The sequence below is a fragment of the Anolis carolinensis genome, chromosome 5, assembly GCF_035594765.1.
Source record: "Anolis carolinensis isolate JA03-04 chromosome 5, rAnoCar3.1.pri, whole genome shotgun sequence".
Lineage (NCBI taxonomy): Eukaryota > Metazoa > Chordata > Lepidosauria > Squamata > Dactyloidae > Anolis > Anolis carolinensis.
The window spans coordinates 180,208,069-180,233,558 of record NC_085845.1 but is presented as its reverse complement, the minus strand read 5'-3'; the positions used below and the strand labels follow the sequence as shown (position 1 = coordinate 180,233,558).

At 38.5% G+C, this 25,490-nt stretch overlaps 1 protein-coding gene across 1 annotated transcript in view; it reads right to left on the bottom strand.

Moving 5' to 3' along the window:
- The window catches only part of gnptab (N-acetylglucosamine-1-phosphate transferase subunits alpha and beta), a 45,544-nt gene that overhangs the window by 16,412 nt on the left and 3,642 nt on the right, over nucleotides 1-25,490 (bottom strand). The window contains exons 2-9 of the mRNA XM_003220879.4: nucleotides 23,327-23,412; nucleotides 11,832-11,951; nucleotides 9,521-9,562; nucleotides 8,406-8,611; nucleotides 7,014-7,078; nucleotides 6,584-6,718; nucleotides 2,149-2,310; nucleotides 475-654 (exon numbers count right to left, since the gene is read on the bottom strand). Coding sequence (XP_003220927.2) covers nucleotides 475-654; nucleotides 2,149-2,310; nucleotides 6,584-6,718; nucleotides 7,014-7,078; nucleotides 8,406-8,611; nucleotides 9,521-9,562; nucleotides 11,832-11,951; nucleotides 23,327-23,412 — 996 coding nt within the window. The remainder of the gene's footprint in view (nucleotides 1-474; nucleotides 655-2,148; nucleotides 2,311-6,583; nucleotides 6,719-7,013; nucleotides 7,079-8,405; nucleotides 8,612-9,520; nucleotides 9,563-11,831; nucleotides 11,952-23,326; nucleotides 23,413-25,490) is intronic.

Genomic DNA, 25,490 nt, shown 5'->3' with positions numbered 1-25,490 from the left:
GATTGTGCTTTCCTGCATAGCACGGGGTTGGACTAGATGACCCATGTACTCTCTTCCAACTCTATTATTCTATGATTTTATGATACTAACCCTACTATGTGTCAATTTAGATGACGTTAACTGTGGCTTAACAGATAAACAATTTTGAATTACAATTATGGATGCTGGCTTGTTTTATAAACTAAACAAGGCTAATGCTAACCACATTATTGTTTATTGGTCCAAATCAGAGTTTATTGGTCCAGATCACATAGAAAACACACAGTTAAACAAATGAATGTTTCCAAATTCTTTTTGGAGGTGAAAAGGGGAAGGTGGATCATACAAACTTGAACTCCTAATGGCTCAGTCTTAATGGTCTGTGTTGCGCTAACCTATGACTGAGCACAGTTTACAAATACTTCTATTGTCTCCGCTATTCAAATCTGGTATTAATGGTATTAACCTTAATTGACATGTTAGATTTTCTTTTACCTGATGTGTTACTATCGTTAACCGAGGGTTATCCAAATTAAGCCAGGAAGGTATCTGTCCATTAGTAACTATGAAGATATGGCGCACCCAGGGTGCATGCCTCTCTATTGATCGTAATGAGTATCGCAGCTCCTCGTTATCTTCAAAACGGCTGGCTGAAATGTCTTCATCCTGTTTAGACTGTTAAGGAGAGAGTGATACATATTATACTTATATAGCACTGGTAAAACAGTGGTGGGCACATTTAAGTTTTCCCATTATTCTGAAACGCACAGAGCTGTTTTTCCATCCAGAGAGTTTGGGTGAAAAGATGCATATAAACTTGTCAAATGACAAGGTGATGTTTGTCAAGTTTGGATGATAATCTAGAAATATATTAGCTACCCCCAAGAGTGCCTGATTTTCCCAAATAAAACAAGAAGTGTCATGGCATGTAAGCAAGCTATCACAATCAATTCCATCTTTCTTTTTGAAGTTACTGGGTATTACAGATGAAAGGAATTGATTATTCAACACATTATTTCTGCAACTCATTTTCTTCATAGCATTCAATTGACTTGGTGCATCCTTGGGGAAGGTCATAGAGACATTTCCAGGAGCTAAAATTCTTCAAAAATAGAATCTCCTTCCCAGGAATCACATTTTCCAGTCATCATGGTGGCACTATTCCCAGAACATATTTTCATGGGGTGAACTGTCACAAGAACTGTCATGGAAAATAATGCATTTTGGAAATGGGAATCCAAAGGATCTATCAATAGCTCCTGTTCCTCTCAAAGTTCAGTAGTAAAGGGCTGCTTAATCTTCTGAAAGCAGATGAGCCAACAAAACATTTAGCTGATAGGACTTCCACTCATGGAAATAAAGCAAATTCAGCAAGGTCATACGAATTCAGTGTCTAAAGATACATGTGCCTGTGTGCGCGCGTGCATATTATATATGGCTAGGTTTGCCCATAACAGTAGGAAACATTGTGTTTTTCTGAATACTAGTTGTTGAAACCATTTCCAGGCTGAAAACATGGTTTGTTGACCAACCACAATTACAAATGAATTGGTTTGCAAACTATAATCTAGCCTGAACCATGAGTCTCATCTACAATAAATCCATTGAATTAAATGGTGAAAGGTAAGATAATACTTTCCCAAATCCCACTGATTTAAGAGTCTACTGAAGTTGCAACTACTAAATACATTTAGGCCAAAGGCTGCCTTAAGCCTTGGCATGTCATTTCATCTCATTCCAGAACTGTGAGTTATCGCTTGCTTGTTTTAAAAACTGCTCAACCAAATACAGGAGTTGACAAAATGGATGAGAAAAAAATACCAGAAAAGGAACAAAACATCATTTGTTTGGTAGCTGCAGGATAGTTCATATGCAACAAACCATGCTTAACATAAATCATGGGCTTAACACAGCTTGTAAATACAGCCCACGTTAACTGAATCCATTTTTGAGCCATATTTTACACTGCATGAAAGGTAGTTTTCAAATCCATGTTAAATGAATCCATTTTTGAGCCATATTTTACATTGCATGAAAGGTAGTTTTCAAATCATTGCCAATTGACCTACAGTACATCGCAACATAAAATGCACTTCTAATGAAATAATTTTTTTAATCCCACAAATGCTACAAACAATTGCTTACTCATAACATGAGGATATTGCCTACCTGACTGATGGAACTGAGATCCCATAATAAATAAGCAGGATTAAGTGTAAGTTCTTTCCCTTCTATAGTCATGTTCTTCTTAGCTTGCTGGTTCAGTTCTTGGAAACGCTTCGGATTATTCAGTTGCAGGAGAGCTACGCCAGCTTCCGAATAAAGCTGTAACTACATTGAGAAACACTCTTTGAAACCTGACATGTAACAGCTATTGAAACCATTGTCCCAAGTGACCTACCAGCTTTGCAACCTACAACCATTATAATTATAAGGGTCAGGTGGGAGGGCTGAAGGGCAGAAAAATCAATAAAACGCTGTTGTTGTGAAGTAAAGCATGGACAGTACCAATAAAGAGGGCACCAAAGCCCCATCCGGGCCATAAATCAACAGTCAACTTGAAGGCATATACACAACAACAATGGTGGCAAGGATCATTCTCTTCATCATGTATATTCAGCTTCTTAATATTCTGGTCTAATTAAATCATATTTTCCACTATGCACAAACTATAAGAGTTGTAGCAAACCTTCCAGCTAGAACTGCAAGCCACTGTTTGATCCAAGTTTACAATTCTAATTTGTTTTAACCATAGTTTCTTAGTTCAGATGTAATGATAAACTATGGTTTTATTGTGCCAGGAAGTTAGTCAATGTGCCAGACAAAAGAGGAAAAGAAAGAGAAGGATGAATGAAAATTGAACATATGGAAAAATAATTTGTTCCTGACTGAAAACGGACTGAAAGATCAAGAATGTTCTGCCTAAATAGAGCTAGCTTCCTGGATTTTTTTTACACTATACTTTATATAATCAAGTACTATTGTTTATTTGTTCTTTTTAAATGAAAAAAAATTAAAAAAGCTTCCTGATCCCATTAGTATTTCAAAATATGACAGCATTTACAATAATATTACAGTAGAGTCTCACTAATCCAAGCCTCGCTTGTCCAAGCCTCAGGATAATCCAAGCCATTTTTGTAGTCAATGTTTCCAATATATCATGATATTTTGGTGCTAAATTCGTAAATACAGTAATTACAACATAACATTACTGCGTATTGAACTACTTTTTCTGTCAAATTTGCTGTATAACATGAAGTTTTGGTGCTTAATTTGTAAAATCATAACCTAATTTGATGTTTAATAGGCTTTTCCTTGATCAGTCCTTATAATCCAAGATATTCGCTTATCCAAGCTTCTGCCGGCCCGTTTAGCTTGGATTAGTGAGACTCTACTGTATTTGAATACACTACACAGTATCTTAAAAGGAAATTTCAAAGCTTTTGTTTAGTTATGTATTAACCAATGTGTGTTTTCAAGACGGCTTAAAGGACTGAGAAATCTGAGATACAAAGAGACTCCAAAATGAATCCATTTGTGGGTCTTCTCCACATCATCAGCCAAGACTTCCAATCCACTGCTAAGGTCATTTGTTACTGGGGAACTGTTTGATCTGCTTGCTATTTTTATCACTTGCCACCAGTTATTCTAGGTTTCAGCTTTCATAATAGGCAAGATGAAAAGAAGTTTGTGCTAGGCTACACCCAACAATAAACTTAGCTTGCAAAAAACAAGAATGATATAAAAATATTAATTTATTAACGGTCAATGTTTGCCATTTTTAATGTTTGGCATACATATATCACTCTTAAGAACATATGAAAATTCCCTCTTCTCTTTAGTAAGATCATTTGCTGAAGTACGTGAACAGTGATTAGCGCAGGGGGACGGGGACGGGGGGGGACGGGGGGGGGGGGGGAGAGACGGACAAATGTACTAAAACTTTGCTCATTGCTCTCTGCTGTTTCCTGATGTCATTTCTTTCATTGTTGCTCTACTCTGTTGTATCATTAAAGGTAGTTGGCATATCCTGGTGAATATAAGAGTATTATGGCACCAGGTAACTAATCAAATATGGCTATATGAATACATTAATGAAAGCCATTTAAAGCCAAACACCACTCTCATTCAGACTGATACTTACAGAGTCAGGAAGAAGTTCCTGACTGCTGAGATAAACTGGGGCAAAATATACTGTGTTAATAGCTTTAATGTTTGGCATCACGAGAAGAAAAAGTGGCACTGGCGTTATTGCCTTGGTAATTTGAGATATACAGTATTCCACTTATTCCACCTATTCAACTGGCAAATAAATTCTATTTACTCCCAAACCACAATTCTGCCACAGCCTTCAGAATGTCTCTGAATAAGGTTTTTTTTTTTTTTACAGATTTCTTTCACATTACATAATCATAGCACTATATTCCACTTCATTACAATGTATTATGTAATAATGAGATTTGTAGTTTTGTGAGGCACTGGGGCTCTTTAGCTGAGAACTCCAAATACCTCATGAAGTGACAAATACAAGGATTTTATCAAATGGTGCCATGGAAGTTAGTAGTATCAAGGTACCAAAACTGCATGATGTGAAAAGAAAACAGAAAAACAAAATGTCTAGAAGTGATGGATTGGCATGTAATCATTTACTGCTTCCTAATTAGTGTATCCAATCCCATGAATCCACATTTAAAATCTGATCCAAGCCCAAATTTATTACATTTTAGGACTGACCCTTTCCATTCCTCTTTCAGACATTTGTCTCATTTCTGTCCCATAGCAAACACAAAACCAGCTGTCACATTTGTGACATTTTTAGGTTGCTGATGGCTTGAATTCATGGGCTACATGATAGCTCTAAATCTGACTTAAGAGGTCTGTCATTAGAAAAATCTTACAAATCTCAGCCCTTCCAGAGAATCTTCTGCATGCAAAGATGAAAGGGTGGCCTCCATCGTTGTTCAGGCGGAGGTAGAGTTATGGAGAGCAGCAAATACTCTGCAAAAATAATGCTGTGGAAATGCTACAGATTGCAGAGCTGCCATCGGCAGACTTGTATTTATTTAAGAATACAAGTGTCACGCCATCCCTTCCACTCTGCCCATCATCTAATAGATATTTATGCACCAAACATCAAAAGTTTCCATTCCACCCAGAAAGAAGGCATTCAAGACATGGGATTGCCATCTCTCTCATCTTCTCCTTCCCTACCACTATGGAAACTTACAATTTATGACATCTTCCCTGGTTTTCTCTGCATTTTCAAATCTGAGTAAACAAAGAATGTCTGGAGTAGGAAATGTATGCTGGAATCCAAGTTAAACAAATTGTTTAACAAAGAAAATGAGGGTTACAACAGTGTTACAAAACACATATAAATAACACCTTTATTAGGTCAAGCAGAAGGGGAGAAACAAGGCTAGCTTTTGAAACTCACTGGCTTTATCATGCAAATAGCCTTGGAGGAAAATAACTCAAGCAAAAAAAGTGCATTTTATAAACGTTATTTCGGCTGCAACTAAGTTTTATAAAAAAATTCTTTATAATACTGAGATCAACAAAAGGATTGTTGTCCCTTTCTTTCTTCTAATGCTACTTGTGAAGCTGAGTGTCTATAGGCCTGGCAAAAGGAAATCCTTCACATAATGTATTACTATGCATATTATTACTATAGGCAATTGCTCGTGGCTGAGCATGCTTGCCTTCGAGAGGTAGAGTCTTGGTGGTGGGCCTACAGATGTCAGTGAAGACCTACTCTTGATCCACATGGTCCTTCACACTGAGACCATAGATTTCCAGATGGAAGGCAGTCATGACAAGAATTTGCTTGATGTGCCTTCTCTTGTCTCCCTTTTGCCCTCTATTTGTGCCTCCTCTTAATCCTTAGTACTGTTCATAACTCAACATATGTGACATTGAACATTTATTAAACTGTGAGCTTTAAACAAACCTCAAAAGTTCCCAAAAGAGAACTTTTCTGAATGCTAACCTGTGACATTCAGAGCAACAGCTTTGAATATGCAAGTTTTGAATAGCCACCATGGCTTGAACAATGACAATTATAAAATCCCTTGAAGTTCCACACAAAATCCAGAGGCTGCAAATATAATGCTAATGTTTGCAATAAAACAGACTTAAAATGCAGGCATGAAGCTTTCTGGCCCAAGAAGGCCATACTTTCAAAATATTTATTCATAGGTCACCTTTGCAGAACCTTGTGCTGAAGTATTTTCATAGACTTGATTAGACTGACATCTAGTGGGCAAGTGCTAATTTCTATAAAAGACTTCACTTCAGACCCTAAGTTTAATTTCGTAGTGCACTCAGCCCTTGGTATCTGCTGAAACAGCGAATCATAAGGTATCACTCTAAAATATGGACAATGTTTTTTAAAAATCAGATATGATGATGTAAATGAGTAGCATAGCAACCACTAGATAAGAGTTTACGATAGACTTTGAAAAAGTAATTCCAAGGTCTGGACTTGGAGAAACAAAAACAATGCTTTTTAGCAGAAGATGCATTCAACCTTTCTTAATTATTCATTAATTTTTGTCATTGGTAAAACTGATGCATCTTGTTGCTAAAGCCAAATGATATATACCTGTTTTATTTTGGAGGCAAGGTTTTCTGGTAGTTTTGTTCTCAGTTGGTTTGTTTCTTTGAATGTAAGTGGAAATCCTTTGAGGAAAACCAAGTCTGGCATTATCACTAAACCAGGAACTTCTTTGTCTGTTGTCTGTAAGATAGGAAATTCATTAACATGGACAATATGATTGCTCAAAACAACTTGACTAATATTGATTTCTCATTTTATCCTAGAATCTAAAACATTCCCGAGCTAAATATAAACATAATATCAATTAAGAATTTCCATGAAGAGCTGTGTCAATGTATGTTCATCTAGCTATCAGTTTGTATATCTGTTGTCCCCCACCCCACCCCACCCAGAAGTTTAGATAGTGGCTAGCTTCTAAGAAGCTTATATCCTCATTTTCCAGTGAATAAGCTGATATAATTTAAAAGATACATACCAAATAGCCCCTCCATACTGCTTGCCTCTTGTTCTCCTTTAGGATCTCGGAATGGGCATCTTCGGCTGGAAGAGCAAGGAATTCAAACCACAGGTCACTCTCACATTCTATATTTAGTAAGCCTCAAGGCTAAGGAAACATTTGCTCCCAGGAAACTCACTACTGACCCTAGGGTCTCTTTTGCACAACTTAATTATGGTATATCATTTGATTCCACATTAATTGCCATAGCTTCATTGTAGGGATTCCTGAACTATTTACTTAAGTTGACAATTTTCTGCTAAAAATCCTAGAATCCTACAAGATGCAGCCAGGGCAGTTAAATTGGTATCAATGTCCAATGACTATGAAGGGTGAAAGGACTCCAGGAACAGGCAATGTGTGACTTTTTAGATGTTGTTGGACTGCATCTCCTCTCATCAGCCCTAACTAGCATAAAAGGATCATGGGGATTGTAATCCAACATCCACTTTTGGATGACAACATGTTAGCTCTTGATTACATCAAGAGTATGAGACCCAAAGATGCATTTGATCTATTAGTAGATAGTGCCAATACAGGTTGGGCATCCCTTATTCAGAATTCTAAAATCGGAAATTTTCCAGTGAGCAGCTAAAAAAATCACCCCTTTGCTTTCTGATGGCTCACTGTGTTCATGCTTTGTTTCTGAAATCCAAAACTGTACTGGTCCCAAGCATTTTGGATAATTAATACTCAATCTGTATTTCTATTAATAGATGAACACATTTAGTAGCAACACATTAAGTTGCCTCTTTAAAAGAGTATGATTTGCTGGAAGAGCTAGCAGTTTAGGAGTTGAACATTGTTGTGAAGAGGGAGTGATAAAAACAACTATCTTCAAATGGATGCATCAGGACTTATATGAATGGTGCAATTTCAAATAAGTGACACAATACATTTGCTTCATTGTAGAAGTAGTTGTGTGACAGAGAGAAGAAAAGGATTAATTGTACCCATGTTGCCCAAGCATGCATACCCTTTAATCTTCTTCTATAGATTTATGAAACTATAAACCAATGGGCCTTTATATACAATTGGTGCACGATTGCTACATAATGTAATGATAATTTTATTAGAATGGTATCATCCCAGTGATATTTTTGCATAAAACCTTTAGGGTAGGCACCTAATCACTATGTGTTCCACTTTTGTCCACACAGAAGTAGATCAAATGCCTTGACCATTTAGGAAGGGATTATTTTTAGGATACATTCTCCTCTGGCTATGTATTAAATGACATCCTTTAATCATTACCACAAGACGACAAAGAAACAATACGCCCTACAAATGAACCTGAAGAAGTAGTAGTCTACATCAAAACCCAATCCTCCAGTGTTCAGACAGAAGGAAGAGATTAAAACAGATCCTTACCTTCTTTAGAACTGTCGAAAACAACTACAGTAACGTTGGTAGAAGGGTTTTTTGGCTTTGGAACAGAGAAGAACTTGTTGGCAGATCTCAACAGGGGATAGACAGATGGCAGGTCTTTGAGAGTGATGTTGCTCAACAAGGCAGGATCCAAGACAAGCATTGGCACTTTGATGCAGTGTGTCAGTAAACACTCCAGCTGCTTCTCACTGGGATCAAGAGAGAAGTCGACAGCATATTCATTATTCCCAGGTTCAAAATAATTAAATGATTACTAACCTCAGTCAATGTTTAATTAAAAAATATCTCCCAAATAAAGTACCACTGCTGCTTCTTTCTGAAACAAAGGGTGTATCTGCACTGTAGAATGAATGCAGTTTGACACCACTTTAACTGCCATGGATCAATGCTATGGGATCCTGGGAGTTGTAGCTTGGTTAGGCACCAGCACTCTTTAGCAGAGAAGGCTAAAGCCCTTGTAAAACTACAACTCCCAATTATAAATATCTCACCTAAGTGAGTAAATTTCCTACCATTGATTGAACCAGGATAGATAATGTGGTGGCAAACTGCATTCATTCTACAGGATGCATCCTTAAGTTTTTTCCAGGCAATCAAGTTTTTCTTTTGAAAAGTCTGATCGAACAAGATTATGTTTATGTTACGTTTCTTCAAGTCATTTCCGACTTACAGCAACCCTAAGGTGAACCAATCATAATGTTTTCTTGGCAAGAAGAAGTTTGCCTTTACCTTTCTCTGAGGCTGATAATTGCGAAGCATTGCCCAGTGTTTTTCTTGGTTGAGTGAGGATTTGAACTCAGGTCTCCTGAGTTGAAATCCAATGTTCAAACCACGACACCACAAGGGCCCTCTATGTCATGTAAAGCACATTTGTTTTGACCAAATATAGAGTCCATATATAAATGGATTAGGAGATAGAGTGTGTACTCTGCTGCATGAACATTATTGAGGTAAACACGTAAGAAATGCAAACATATATGCTACATTTGGACAAAAGAATCAATGTAACTTTCTGAATGCTAAATAGTCTATGCACTAGTTTTAAAGCAAGATGGGTTGTTGAAAATGTTCCAAAATGTATATCGTCATTATCTTACCTTTTCTTAGTTGGTTCTGTTACATTCTTTCCAAGAATCTCCCTGAAGAAAAGAAAAGAGTATATCCTATTAGTTACTCTAACAAAGACAATTCATTACAGAAATGAAATTGTTTCCAAACAAAAACTGCCAGAGACATTTTATTTCCACTTTTTCCACTGTTTTTGGGCTTCCAAAAAAGACACAACTCAAAGAAACCTATGTAGCAAGGTACTTTCAAGGTCTGTAGTCCTTGTGCAGAACTGCTGCCACTCCATAAAGAGGTTGATTGTTTTAAGTGTGTAGGGTAGATATGCTCTATGTGCATGTGGAGACTGCTAATTAATATAACAAACACAGCCAATTGCGAAAGGACAAATTATTTTAACTGCAACAACTGTTTGTCAGGTTTTTTAGAACACAATGTTCTTGCCATCTGATCTCAAATTGATAAAACACAGAAGATAAAAGAAACTGAAGAACAAAGGAAGCAAGTCCCTGTTTCTGTCTTCTTAAGATGTTCAACATGTTTTGAAATTTTATTTTATATTTGAAAACATGGTTAGCCACAGTATCACTATGAAAAGAAAAAATTAAGAAAGTTCATTTCAGGTAGGAGTAAGAAACAAAATCCAGAAAATCAGACCAAAGGTGATAGTAACTAATTTAATTTCTAACAGCAATCAGAATTTTGTATAAAAATAGACAAGAGGAACCAAAAATAGCAAAAGTTGAAAGAAGACGGGTTTTTTGGGACAGCTTCTCAAACTGGGCCACTGTGAACGCCCTGAGCCAAGGAAAAGGAAAAACAAATAACAAGTAACATTTCCCCAGAATAGTACTGTTTTCTTCTTGGTTATAAGATGATCAGGTTCTAAACAAGTTAGTAAGATTTTCTGCCCAACAAGCATGAAAGAACATGCTTTCTTAGCATTTCTTCAGCCCCCACAATGTAACAGGCACTAAATAAAATGGAAAGTAAACACCCTGGTCTCAAAAGGATGTAGGACTGCTTCCTTCATAATATTCCCCTACTAATCGTACTGGTTAGGGTGATATGAATTGGAGTAAGTGCCCTGACTTACAAGAACCACCGCTTGACTATCAAGCAAAAAGTGGGCGCTAGAAATAACATCGTACGAAAGCTGGCTGGCACAACCTGGGGATCACAACCAGACATAGTGAAGACATCTGCCCATGTGCTTTGCTACTCTGCTGCTGAATATGCATGCTCGGTGTGGAATACATCTAAAACAGTGGATGTGCCTCTTAATGAGACATGCTGCATTATCACAGGATATCTACACCCCACACCGGTGGAGAAACTATACTGTTTAGCTGGCATTGCACTACCTGACATCCACTGGGAAGTAGCAGCCAGCAATGAAAGGACCAAGGCATAGACATCTCCGGACCATACCCTGTTTGGATATCAGCCAGCACACCAATACCTTAAATCAAGAAATAGTTTTCTAAGATCTACAGAGATACTTGCAGGAACACCTCAGCAAGCGAGTGGCAGGCTAAAACCTGGAACATCAATCAGTGGCTGACGCCAGATGAGAAACTTCCTCCTGGGCACACAGAAGACTGGGCAACTTGGAAGGCACTGAACAGACTGCGCTCTGGCACCACGAGATGCAGAGCCAACCTTAAGAAATGGGATCACATGTGAGTGTGGATAAGAGCAAACCACAGACCACCTATTAAAATTCAGCCTGAGCCCTGCCACATGTACAATGGAGGACCTTCTTACAGCAACACCAGATGCAGTCCAAGTGGCCAGCTTCTGGTTAAAGGACATTTAGTATAATGCCAAGTTTTTTAACTTTGTGTTTTCAAATACATTACAATGTGTACCGTCTGTTCGCTTCTGACACGATAAATAAATAAATAAATTGGAGTTCAAAGCATTTGGAGAGCCTAATGCCGCCCAAAATTGTAACTTAGAATTATGGCAATGAGCAGTTTAATCTTTCCATTCTCCAATCTTATTGCACAAACACAAAGAAGGGGTTTAACCCACCAAATACCTGCTAGCTGCTAACTCTCCATAGCCAACTTTTTGGAAACCTCCAATATATAAAATATACAAGAACACACACACTGTCACATTCATCACAAATTTGTTTTGTTTGTTTTAGAAAACCTCTCAAATATGATGTCACTTTCTGTTCCCAATATGAGAGGAACTCCAAAGAAAAGAAATGTTTTTACACACTGGGGTAAAGGGCCAGGATCATAAAAACCTCCTTGAGAAATAAACATTTTTGTTTTTCTGCTGCAAGCAAGGACAGCCTGTCATATTGTGCCCCCAGAGAGAGATCCTTACCTCATTATTCTCTGTTCTTCCTCCATCTGTTTCCTCACTTGTTGCAGCTCCCTGATCAACTCAACATCTGTGCCATTCACCCAGGTGTACACCACATCAATGGGCATAGGCAAGCAAAGCCTAAAGAAATCAAAGAGAGGAACCTGCTCAGCATGCCCATTTTAAATTAGGTACCATTTTCCAACAGCATAAATGATGTCCTACCACAAGTAATAAAGAACAACCAATGGAATAACATGAAAGGTATTTGACACAGTTAAATCATTCACTTAAGATTCCTGGTTCTTCACCAGTTTTTTTATCTTAATTCATGAGTTTCAGGTACATCAGTTGAAGAGTACAGGCAGTCCCCAAGTTACAAACATCCCACTTATAAAAAACTCATAGTTACAAATGGGGGTGAGACAACAGGAAGTAAGAGAAATCTACTCCTAGGAAGGACAACTCACTCCTGGAAGAGTTATCATGGGGAAAAGATATCTCAACTGAAGCTTTGTCACCAATCCTTGTTTCCACAACAAGCAATTTTTTTCAAAATCTAATTCTTACAGGGACAGAAAGTGAGGTGAAATCTTCTGTATAGGGGCACAGACAGCAAAACAAACACTACAGTGTATTAACTATCCATGCTCTATGCTATCCAAAGCTAATATATATTTATATTTGGCTGGAGTTATACTTTAAAAATGTACCTGCTCCCAATTACAAACTCAGCTTAAGAACAAACCTACAGAACATATCTTGTTCGTACCCTGGGGAATGCCTGTATACACTTGGAATTTGTCTCACTCCATGTTTCATCTACAGCTAGAAAGCTTCTTAATCTTCATTCAGGAAGACTGGGTTAAAAAAAAAACCCCTAACTCTTGCTTTGAATGACTTAATCATGAGAATTTGCTGACCCAATGAGAATTCCAGTCTATTGCAGGGTATAAAAATACTCCACGTTGTTTTCGGGCACAGAGTGATTGATATTTCACAATCCTCAAAAACTCCCAGCCTCAAAATACATCTCACAAAAGATTGAATACTTGTTTAGAGTTGATGTCAGCCTTCTTTATATGCAAAAATTCCTCATAACTAATATAACTTCTGTGTCTTAAAAATACAATTCATCTGGTTTAAAAATGGAATATAACAAAAGCTGGGACTCAGGGGTATTTTTTACAACTCTTCAGCTGACAAAAACATAAAATGCCTATCATATAAAATGTGTCAATTCTGCTAAAGTTTTATTCTGGGGAGTAAAATCTCTCATCCGTATGAATGTGAGTTACAATTCATCTCCTTGTGGCTTTTGTGTGTGTGTGTGTGTGTGTGTGTGTGTGTGTTTCTGATAGCCTTAACGTCATTGCTTTTCAAATATTTTGTGTCTACTGCCATACAACTCTTTCAGATAATAAGCACACAATCCACCACAATGGACAAAGACTACGAAGAAGGCTAGCAGTTAGATATGAGCAACTGAAGAGGGATAGACTCAATTTCTGATCCACTGCAATCCCAAAGAACTGCCCCATTCATTTTTGGCTGAAAATCACAACTGGAAATCACTTTCAGCTGCAACTGAAAGTTGATCAGAATCTTTTTCAGAGTGTTCAGTTGGTTGCAGGCTTGTTTTGAGCAAATCTACAACTCACTGAGACCCTTGAGGCCGTGTTTGTCCTTTTTAAAAATGACATTTTAGATGAAAGGATGGAAGGTACAAGGGTTGGGACTACATATAGAACCCAATCTTCATGCTACTTTAAAATGAGTAGCTGTCTTGATCCGTGACTCACACACAAACATTTGCATGGAAATATCTTAACATAAATCCAGTATTTGAAAACCCTGTGTTCATTGGCAAGATCTAGACTTGGGAATATAACCAGGCTCATGTGAATGTGATTGCAAAGCTACACAAGTTGGAAGCCATGTCTTATCAGGGCTCCGAATCATGTGGACCTCTTTTATGACTTTCACTGGAATATGGCTTCGTTTTCTATTCAAATCCAATTATTCCCATTCTGCTCCACAAATATAATTATCTGAACACTTAAAAAGAGCAAAGTAACCATTTTTACAATTGGACGCAGATGATGTGACAATTGGCGAAACAGGCACTCTCATATATTCATGAATATTCTCCAGCTTTCTCTTTCCTGGCATGGAAAAGTTCCATTTCACTCCAGGATCCTATGCAGAGCTTGGAAGGATTTTGAATTACAGCTCCCCCAAAAGTCCTAGCCAGCATGCAACTTTTCAAACCTGTCCTTTGCTCCCAACTTTCACACATCTCATGGTTTGCCCAATATCTTGAACAGTCACTATTTTGAATCCCTAACTCGACATTAATTTCAGGAGTTCAGATTATTCACTGGATCTTTCTTAAATCCTTTTCCTGATTAGTTTCCATATATATGTGCAATATTCAACTCGAAAATTCTGATGGCACCCTGCGTTAAAATAGGGGGAAGACAATTCTGTTTCATTGCACAAATAATGGAAACTGCATGATGGGGTTGCCACTTAGGGAAGGAACAACTGTGTTGCAAATCACATGTGATTATGACTCCTGATTATATCCCATAGCACACACTTGATTGCAAAAGGTTCTTGTAGCACTTTGCAGACTAGGTGAAAGAAAGCAGTGGATAGCATAAGCTTTTGTAGACTAAGGGGCAATCTACACTGCAGAGTTAGTGCAGTTTGACACCACTTTAACTGTCATGATTAAATGCTATGCGATCATTAGATTTGTAGTTTGGCAAGGCATCAACACTCTTTGGCAGAAAAAGCTAAAAACTTTGCAAAACTACAACTCCAAGATTCCATAGCATCGAGCCATGATCGTTAGCATTAATTGTACAGTGTAAAGGAATGTAGAGAGAAAGAAGTTAGTGGCATAAGATTTTGTAAATTAAGTCTACTTCCTCAAGTGCAGAATATAATCCCTCAGAACTTGATGTAATTTACCATACATTTTGAGCTGAATCTTTCACTTACGTCACTGTACAAACAATTACCGTCCGGTCAGCCTCACATCAATACCGGCAAAATTCTGGAAAAGATCATTAAGGAAGTGGTCTGCGAACACTTAGAAACAAATGCGGTCATTGCTAATAGTCAACACGGATTTACCAAAAACAAGTCATGCCAGACTAATCTGATCTCTTTTTTCGATAGAGTTACGAGTTGGGTCGATACAGGGAATGCTGTGGATGTAGCGTACCTGGATTTCAGTAAGGCCTTCGACAAAGTCCCCCACGACCTTCTGGCAAACAAACTAGTAAAATGTGGGCTAGACAAAACTACGGTTAGGTGGATCTGTAATTGGCTAAGCGAACGAACCCAAAGGGTGCTCACCAATGCGTCGTCTTCATCATGGAAAGAAGTGACAAGTGGAGTGCCGCAGGGCTCCGTCCTGGGCCCGGTTCTGTTCAACATCTTTATTAACGACTTAGACGAAGGGTTAGAAGGCACGATCATCAAGTTTGCAGACGACACAAAACTGGGAGGGATAGCTAACACTCCAGAAGACAGGAGCAGAATTCAAAACGATCTTGACAGACTAGAGAGATGGGCCAAAACTAACAAAATGAAGTTCAACAGGGACAAATGCAAGATACTTCACTTCGGCAGAAAAAATGGAAATCAAAGATACAGAATGGGGGACGCCTGGCTTGACAGCAGTGTGTGCGAAAAAGACCTTGGAGTCCTCGTGGACAACAAGTTAAACATGAGCCAACAATGTGATGCGGCTGCTAAAAAAGCCAATGGGATTCTGGCCTGCATCAATAGGGGAATAGCGTCTAGATCCAGGGAAGTTATGCTCCCCCTCTATTCTGCCTTGGTCAGACCACACCTGGAATACTGTGTCCAATTTTGGGCACCACAGTTGAAGGGAGATGTTGACAAGCTGGAAAGCGTCCAGAGGAGGGCGACTAAAATGATTAAGGGTCTGGAGAACAAGCCCTATGAGGAGCGGCTTAAAGAGCTGGGCATGTTTAGCCTGCAGAAGAGAAGGCTGAGAGGAGACATGATAGCCATGTACAAATATGTGAAGGGAAGTCATAGGGAAGAGGGAGCAAGCTTGTCTTCTGCTGCCCTGCAGACTAGGACACGGAACAATGGCTTCAAACTACAGGAAAGGAGATTCCACCTGAACATCAGGAAGAACTTCCTCACTGTGAGGGCTGTTCGACAGTGGAACTCTCTCCCCGGGGCCGTGGTGGAGGCTCCTTCCTTGGAGGCTTTTAAGCAGAGGCTGGATGGCCATCTGTCGGGGGTGCTTTGAATGCGATTTCCTGCTTCTTAGCAGGGGGTTGGACTAGATGGCCCATGTGGTCTCTTCCAACTCTACTATTCTATGATTCTATGATTCTACTGCAATTACTGGCCTACAGCACAGGTATAATTTTCACAATTGAAAGGCCCTGGCCTTCAGCACTAACTTGGCTCGTACTATGGAATTTAAATGTTTTTTTGGAGTATATAAAAATTATATATGTATATGGTTATTCTGCTGCTCAAAATTCTTAACACTCCAAAACAGACATTTCTTTTAATTCCTGCAGAACAGTTATTGTTCTATAGTCAAAAATTAAATCTGAACAGTTATATAAAGTAAAGGCTCACTTTGGCCAAATAGCAACTGGGTTTTGTTTTTCTCCAAATGCTGATCCTGGCTGGAAAACAGCTCAAGTTAAATGTGGCATCCCTGGTGAATGTAATTTTAGTTAAGGAAAATTAAATGTTTATGGTCTCTGTCCAATCCTTCAAATGCTGGCAAGCCTTTCTAGGCTGCTTAAGCATCCAAATTAATTTTACCTAATTTCTTTTTAATCCAACTGGTTTACACAAAGAGACTGGCAGAGATCCATGACAGAGAAAACAATTGCAAATTCCTCTCCATCTGTGGCTTTAAATACTGTTAGGGCTCATGAGGCGCCAATGGCAGATATGTGTGGAAGGAAAGCTCTTAAGCAGCTCAACTCTTCCCTCTTCTGGATAAAAGCATTGGTCACTTCTTCTGAGCCTCTCAGTCCGTTGCAATTCCAGCATTTTCACTGGTGAGTTGTGGGAAGGGAAGTAAGGGACATAAATCTTGTAAAAATCCGTTTTCACCAATGGAAATACATCATTTTACCATTTTTCTCCTCACTGCAGATAATAATTGAAAATTGTACACTTTTGAAAAACTATTTGAAATGCAAGTGGGTTTTGTTTTGCACATGAAATAGAATTTCTATACTAAAAAAATACCTTGAACCATTAAGCTACAAAAATGTTCAGTAATTTGTTTTTAATCCTACTGGCTTGTATAAAGTATGTAGCCAATGCTGTCATTCATACATCATTTTAAGTGTAATAGAGTGGGACAATTCTGACAGTAAAGCAAGGAAAAAATAACTATTACAACAACAGCAACAGGAAAAATTTTCAGACTCCCAAAAGGGTTTCACATAGTGATATAATGGTACTGATTTAGCTAGTTAAAGGAAAAAGAACAGAGTTTTATCTTCCATTCTGAAAACATACAAATCAGAATTTGTGAAAACAAAAAACAAAAACTTTGCCACTATGTATAATATACTATCATATTAAGAATTTGAAAGGAGGGCTTTCCCTATTAAATGCTACTGTTTCATGGACTATTGTCATTGTATTTAAGAAGAACAGCAAAACATAAAAGGCCAAAATGCAAGCACAGTAAAGACAACACACTGAGAAGAGAAAGTCCTAATAGATAAAGCTAAAATGTGCATACTGTTAGCCATTAATTGGTGTTATGGTTTATAATGAAAGTACTGTATCCTCTGTTAGATAGCAGACTGAGCTATCAACCTCCATGACAATATGATTTATATACTTCCTGTTCATACAATATGCTTAAGGTGATTTACATCAAAATAGCAAAGGCAACAGAGGAATTGCTCATAAATCTTATTTGTTACTTGCCAAATTTGGACAGAGAAAAAAGCCACAATTTATCATTAGCCACAAACAGAAGCTCTGAATCTCCACTTGGGTGTGAAACAAAGCAACTGAGTCAGACTTGTTCTAGCTCATTGATCTAACAAATAAACACAGTGTGTTACTGAAGCTGAATCAAGTTGGTTATTTATTCACATTATTGATCTACTAATGCTACTACAGCTATTAGTGGTAGCACTATCATTAATCTTGTCTGAAAAAAGCATAACATTGCTAACAAGCCACACTTAAACAGATGAATTAAAAACACATATTGTGTCATCAATTTGCTAGTCAATTTATGGTGACAACATGGGTTTCATAGTGTTTTCTTAGGCAAGGAATACTCAGAGGCGGTTCTGCCAGTTCCTTTGAAGTACAACCTACAGTACCTGGGATTCCTTAGCAATCTCCGATCCAAGTAGTGACCAGAGTTAACCTTGCTCAATTTCCAAAATCATACAGCAATTGGTGTGTTAATTTAGGATATCTAAAACACCAGTTTGAAAGCCAGCATAGTGTCTGAGCACTGGACTACGATTTTGAAGACAAAGATTCAAATCTCCCCTCGGCCATGAAAAACCATTGGATGACCTGTACTGGTCACACTCTCTCAGTCTCAAAGGAAGACAAGACAACCCCCCGCCCCCTTGCACAAATCTTGCCAAAAATACCCAGTGATGTGTTATTTGACTTAGGAATACTGTAGGTTGGAAATGGTTTAAAGGCACAGAGCAACAAAAAAACCCCATCAATTTAAATTTACTGTTTCTAACTGTAGAGTAGTGGTTCTCAACCTGTGGGTCTCCAGATGTTTTGGCCTTCAACTCCCAGAAATCCTAATAGCTGGTAACCTGGCTGGGATTTCTGGAAGTTGTAGGCCAAAACACCTGGGGATCCATAGGTTGAGAACCACTGCTGTAGAGGGTCTGTTAAATTACTGATAGGAAGAATCCCATAATTAGGGTACCATCATAGAGAAAGCCCCGGCGGCGAAGTGTGTTAAAGCACTGAGCTGCTGAACTTGCAGACCAAAAGGTTGCAGGTTCAAATCCCGGGAGCAGAGCGAGCGCCCAGTATTAGCTCCAGCTTCTGCCAACCTAGCAGTTCGAAAACATGCCAATGTGAGTAGATCAATAGGTACCGCTCCGGTGGGACGGTAACGCTGCTCCATGCTGTCATGCCAGCCACATGACCTTGGAGGTGTCTACGAACAACGCCGGCTCTTTGGCTTAGAAATGGAGATGAGCACCAACCCCCAGAGTCAGACATGACTGGACTTAATGTCAGGGGAAACCTTTACCATAGAGAAAATCTTGCCATGCACAGTAGTCCTATGCATGACACTAATTTGAGCACTCCAAGCAGTATTTTCCTAATTGGCCTTAAACTGAAATTGGATTAGTACTAGATCCCCATCCAGTTTTGGCTGTGGCCATCAGGACATAACAGGATAGTGTGGAAGACTGAATTCGAATTGCTTCTTTAACATGAGGACCACTCAGTACCTTTGGGTTAGTTACTACACCCAAGGGTGGGTGGACTGCAGCTTGCAGGCCACATGTAGCCTCTTTATTCCACATTTGTAAGCCTTGATGCCTGTCACCAATCCCACAAACTGAAAATTCCCCACACCCATGAAAACACACAAAGGGATCCTACCCAGACAGACAGAAGAACCCTGAAATACTCCCATTGTCTTCTGCAGTACCTCACAAAACAAGAGTATGGAAATGACTACAGATGAAAATACCTGAAAGCTCCAAATGTCTGATATGAGAAGCTAAGCAGGGTCAGCCCTGGTTAGTACATGGATGTGAGACCACCAACAAATTCCAGGTGCTGTGGGCTACATTTCAGAGGAAAGAAACCAGCTATGATGATTCTTTGCCTATGGTAAACCCTATGCAATTTATTGTGGCACCACAAGTTGAGAAGCAACTTAAAAGCACATACTAAGGATGGATCTACACTGCCATATAATGCAATTCAAACTGCATTATATGGCAGTGTAGATCTGGCCACAGAGAGAAACACAGAGCTATTTCTGCTCATGGTGTCTGTTCTCTCCATACAACTTTCCCATCCTGTTATACTCCAATAAGCTCCATGGGGAAATAATATGCATCTCATGTCCAGTTCCTTGGATGAATGCTGGGTATAAATGTTTGTAAGATCAGAGAAAGCTCTTATACTAAATAAAATCGCTGGTTCATCTTGCCCAAAAAACCGGCAACTGTGATGAACAGCAAAGTCTATTCAGTGTTTCAGACAGGATTTCTTGTCTGGTACTCTCCAATCCACATACCATTTAGGTCTAACCTATTTTAGTTTTTGGAATCAAACAAGATCCACGGTATGGTGGTACAATTATTACATAAATAAAGGTGTTGATAAATATTAACATTACCTCCTTGGTTTTCCCTGTGTAATACTGATCTCAAAAGCAATCAATCAATTTATTTGCAGAACCTGTTCACCACTCAACTAACCAAACAGGTTTGAACTACCTCAAACACAACCAAAGGTCTTATTACGCCATGGACTAAATAATGTTTTGACTCCATCTCACCATTTACTAAGATCCCCTAACATGGGTAACAATGCTGATATTGGCTTGACATATACAACAAATCTGAAGTGCTGGTGTGGGACAACACATCTGTGTTGTAGGATGGGTAAGAGGGGGAAAGGTTGAATGGCTGCTGTTTGTCCTGATCTAAAAATCCAAAACTGGTAAAATATGCCTATTGATATAGTTCCAAGAATTGCACAAATTCTATAGAGGTTGAGTGTCCTTTATCTGGAATTCTGAAATCTGGAATACTCCAAAATTAAAAATTATCCACATGGATAGCTGAGACAGTAAAACCTTTGCATTCTGATAGTTCAGCATACACAAACTTCGTTTCACGCTCAAAAGTATTAAAATGTTGTGCATAAAATTACCTTCAGGCTATGTACATAAGATGTATATGAAACATAATGACATTCAGGTTTAGACTTGAGTCCCATTTCCAAGATAGCTCATTATTTATGTGCATCTGCTGAAACCAATTTATACGATTGCATCAACCACATCCTGATTCAGCTGCAGACTACTAAAAAAAAATTATCTCATTCATCTTTTTACAACAATGAATGGAAATATTTCAAGTGAAAGGCCAGAGAAAGATGAGCTAAAGTGGCATAGGAGTTTGAGGGTTGGACTACAACTCTCTGGAGACCAGGGCTCAAAACCTTGCTCAGCCCTGGCAAGTCAGTGGGTGGCATTGAGCTGGTCACACACTCTCGGCTGCAGAAAACTGCTTGATAGAGTCACCACAGAGTTGCCATTAATTAGAAATGACTTTAAGGCATGCAACAATAACAAAGGAAAAAGTGCACACATAAACCAGGAGTCCTCAAACCTTTTAAGCAGAGGGCCAGTTCACAGTCCTCAAGACTGTTGGGGGGGGCGGCGACTATAGTTTGAAAAAAACATGAATGAATTCCTATGCACACTGCATATATCTTATTTGTAGTGCAAAAAAATGAAAGAGCACTACAACATTTCAAATGAAGAATAATTTTAACCAACATGAACTTACCAGTATTTCAATGGGAAGTGAGGGCCTGTTTTTGGCTGATGAGATAGTCAAGTAATTTAGGATTGTTGTTGTGTGCCTTCAAGTAGTTTCAAACTTAGAGCAACCCTAAGTCACAAGCACGGTTGGTGGGGATGAGGGAGAAGTTGTTGTTGTTGTTATAGGGCAGGGACTGGGTAAATGACGTTAGAGGACTGCATCCATTCTGCGGGCCTTAGTTTGGGGACCCCTGACATAATCCATTAAAATTCTTAAAGAACTAGCTTTGTGAGAATTACCACAAATAGATAATATTCTTTTTTTGTTGACTCGATTTCTAGACAATTTTCTGGTTGAATTTATAGAATTTTAGGCTTTCACTTCAATGCTGTTTTGACTAATTTTTTCAGATGCTGCTTCTATAGAAAAAAGGATCTTAAGGACCACAGTTTTATACTGATATAATTAGTCACAATCTGGAGACTCCTTTGTAGGTTATAAGCTTCCATCTCACAATGACTCAGAATTATTAATGCCCTGTGACTCTTTGGGAAAAAATAATTTAGACAGTACCAAATGAGTAATCAAGACTGAACAGGCTTTGACTGCCCATTCTCCACTTCCACCCCATTTTTTACTGACCTATAAAACTTTGTATTTTTCTCATTTCCTTTCTCACTTATTAATATGCTTCTATCAAAAAAACCAACTCACATGTGACCTTAACGAACAAATGCAATATGCTGGCAAGTGATTACTCAGATTCAATTGTTTATCTGGTTTATGGTATGCATACATCTGGAGGTAACCTATAAGGTTTGTACAGATCAAAAGCAGGCAGATATCACGTCTGTTTCTATTTCATTTTTACTGAAATGCTAAACCAGACTTGAAATTAGACCTGATAGAGGGCTGAATCAGTTATTTACTGTGTCTCATAAATCCTACACTGAGATATAAACAAATCTGCATGCAGTTTCCAGAGAGCAGGGGTTATTGTGTTGTATATTAATCTGCTGTGGAGACAGGGCTAATCCTCGTGAGTTGTTCTCATGACTGATATTACTGTCCTTGAGACTGCTGATTGTTGTAAGGATAAAGTGAGGAAAATGAAAGCTATGTACTCCATACTGATTTAAAAAAGAAAGAAAGAAAGAAAGAAAGAAAGAAAGAAAGAAAGAAAGAAAGAAAGAAAAAGAAAAGCACAACATATGCATAACCCTACATTTATTACTGGACTGCAACTCCCAGAACTCCTCATCACTGGCTAAGCTGGCGAAGCCTGCAGGACCTGCTATTCAACAATATCTGGACAGCCTTCAAACAGAGCTAATCTTGTTCAAATAAAACAAATAATGAAAGTTATATAGAATTTTTACTGGCACCACGTCCTAGCTGAAATTGCAAGCTAATCATGGTTAGGGCCATTTAGAACCTGGAAAATGAGAAATATGAAGTGCTATATGCTGTATTTCAGAGGAAGTATTTCTTCAAGTATTTCTTGCCATGGAAAAACTATGAAATTCATGGTAATAGAAATGCAATTTAAACACACCAAGTTATTATCTCACCATGTTGGCTTTCACAAACAATACATACAATTTACAAACCTAGTTCAATACACAACATTCAGAAAGCTTCCATATGGAAAAGATCTGTCACCTTTCTCCTGAGTCCCACCTCACAGAAAAGTACAGCTAGATTGTTTGTTCTGCAGTGCTCTCTAACACATCAGATATCCATCTCATACAAGCCAAGGAACAGAAGGAAGGGAAGACAAACACAGTACCAGCGTATGGCTAAAAAATGTCAGGGGCCTTTTTTCACAATCCAAACTATTTCAGTACCATTGATTGTTGGTAACTCAAGCAACTGCAGCTGCTGAATATTTGTTGTTTTTCGACATTAGTGACACGTATTTGCCAAAATTCGAGGAAGAAGCACTGTTGCTCTAGCCCACCTGAGACGTACCTGTTCTGGAAGGATTTCCCAGCAACGTTGTCTCTATAAGAGTCAAACAAGACATGGTACTGGTCCTGACTCCACTCTAGAACAACCTACAGAGAAAAATATTTGGAATCATTTACTAAAATGTACTGGTTTGATATTTAAGGCCCTCTTCTAAATAGATCACCCCAAACTTTATGTACAGAGACTTGAATGTCCCTCATATTATATTTGAAGATTTTGCAAGTGATTTTGAGGTATGAGTTTTTAAAATTAAAAAATATACTTAATAACAAAATTAATCGTATGGCACTGATCATCTGATGCAGACATAAGGAAAAGGATAGCAAGTTTGTTAGCCACTTTCGCTCCTATTGAAGATATTTTTAGCATTTTATATACAAAACTAGCTTGGGTACCTGGCAGTCTTCGGGTTATTTGAAAAGGGCCTTGTTTGTTTTTGTATATTGGGTAGTATCAGTTTGGTCATATGTTACACTATTTCTTAGCAAAAAAACCTCAGTCTTTTCTGTTGTTTTTTTATGAACGCTTCCATTAGAACATGCATAAGGATGTGGGTGACCTACAAAAATCTCGGGTCAATCCTCCCCATACTCCGCCAGTATTCATAGTTGGCCATCTTGGGTCTATGTGCCAAATTTGGTCCAGATCCGTCATCTGCTGAGTTCAGTGTTCTCTGAATACAGGTGAATGGATTTTTCTTGAAATGAAAAAAAATGCAAACATTCTATATCCGGAAAAATTTACCCTATTAGACTATAACTTCCAGAATCCTCCAACTAACAATGTCTAATTAATTAGGTTGTCATGCATATGTGTTGTTGAAGGCTTTCATGGCCAGAATCACTGGGTTGTTGTGCATTTTCCGGGCTTTATGGTCATGTTCCAGAAGCATTCTCTCCTGACATTTCGTCCACATCTATGGCGGGCATCCTCAGAAGCTGTGAGTCTGTTGGAAACTAGACAAGTGGGATTTATATATCTGTGGAAGAAAGAACTCTTGTCTGCTTGAGGCAAGTGTGGATGCTGCAATTGATCAACTTGATTTAATCAGCCCGATTAATAGCATGGAATCATAGAATCATAGAATAGTAGAGTTGGAAGAGACCTCATGGGCCATCCAGTCCAACCCCCCGCTAAGAAGCAGGAAATCGCATTCAAAGCACCCCCGTGTAGACATGTAGCAAATGTCTACATGGCACATTTTGAAAAACATGCCCAAGAAACAGCTCCAAAAATCCCACTATATGGTTCAGATTCGGTTCCTCACAACCTCTGAGGATGCCTGCCATAGATGTTGGCGAAATACCAGGAGAGAATGCTTCTGGAACATGGCCATACAGCCCGGAAAATGCACAACAACCCACTGTCATGCATATGTTTTAAATTTGAAGCCGATTACGTTGATTGTATATCTTGGACGTTCTGCTTTTAATATTTTTAACTTCTGGTTTTAATGTTTTCACGTTGAAATGTTTTCATGTTTCAAACTTCTGGTCTGAGACTGTAATAAAATTCATTAATTCAATTAAATTAGGGAATTCTGGGAGGCATAGTTCAAGCCAATAACTTTTCTGAGATTTAATGCAGACCCGCAAAGCCTCCGTCCTGATAACTCCTCTCTTATCTATGTCAGATTGTCCTCCACTGATAAAGCCATTCTAATTTCCCCATGCATATTACTGTTGCCTTACCCAGAAACACTGAAAGTCAACACAACTTTGTCAACCTCAAGGATTGATTTTAAAACAAAACCTCAAACATGGAGCTGTAGCATCCTTGGATAAGTCTGCTCTCTCGTGTTACTCTACATCAGCGGGATAGAGAACAGCTGCCTCAGTTGCAGGAACAACTTCACCACAAACAAAACGACAGCCCATTGTGCTCTCCTTCAGCAGAACTCACTGATTACAACAATTCAAATAATTATTACTGGATTCTGAAACAAGCCAAAATACCTGGAGGGTCTATAGGCACAGCAAGGTCCTAGAAGAAAAGCTGGCTGTGCATGCAAAGGGAAACCTAAGAGAAAGTTCTTGGTTTTGGGAAATAATATCCATAAGGCTAAGTAGGGTCCTGTAAGAAAAGCTGCCTACAAATCCAAAGGGAAAGTTGACAGGGAAAAATAAAACTGCCAACCTAACAGTTCGAAAACATGCAAATGTGA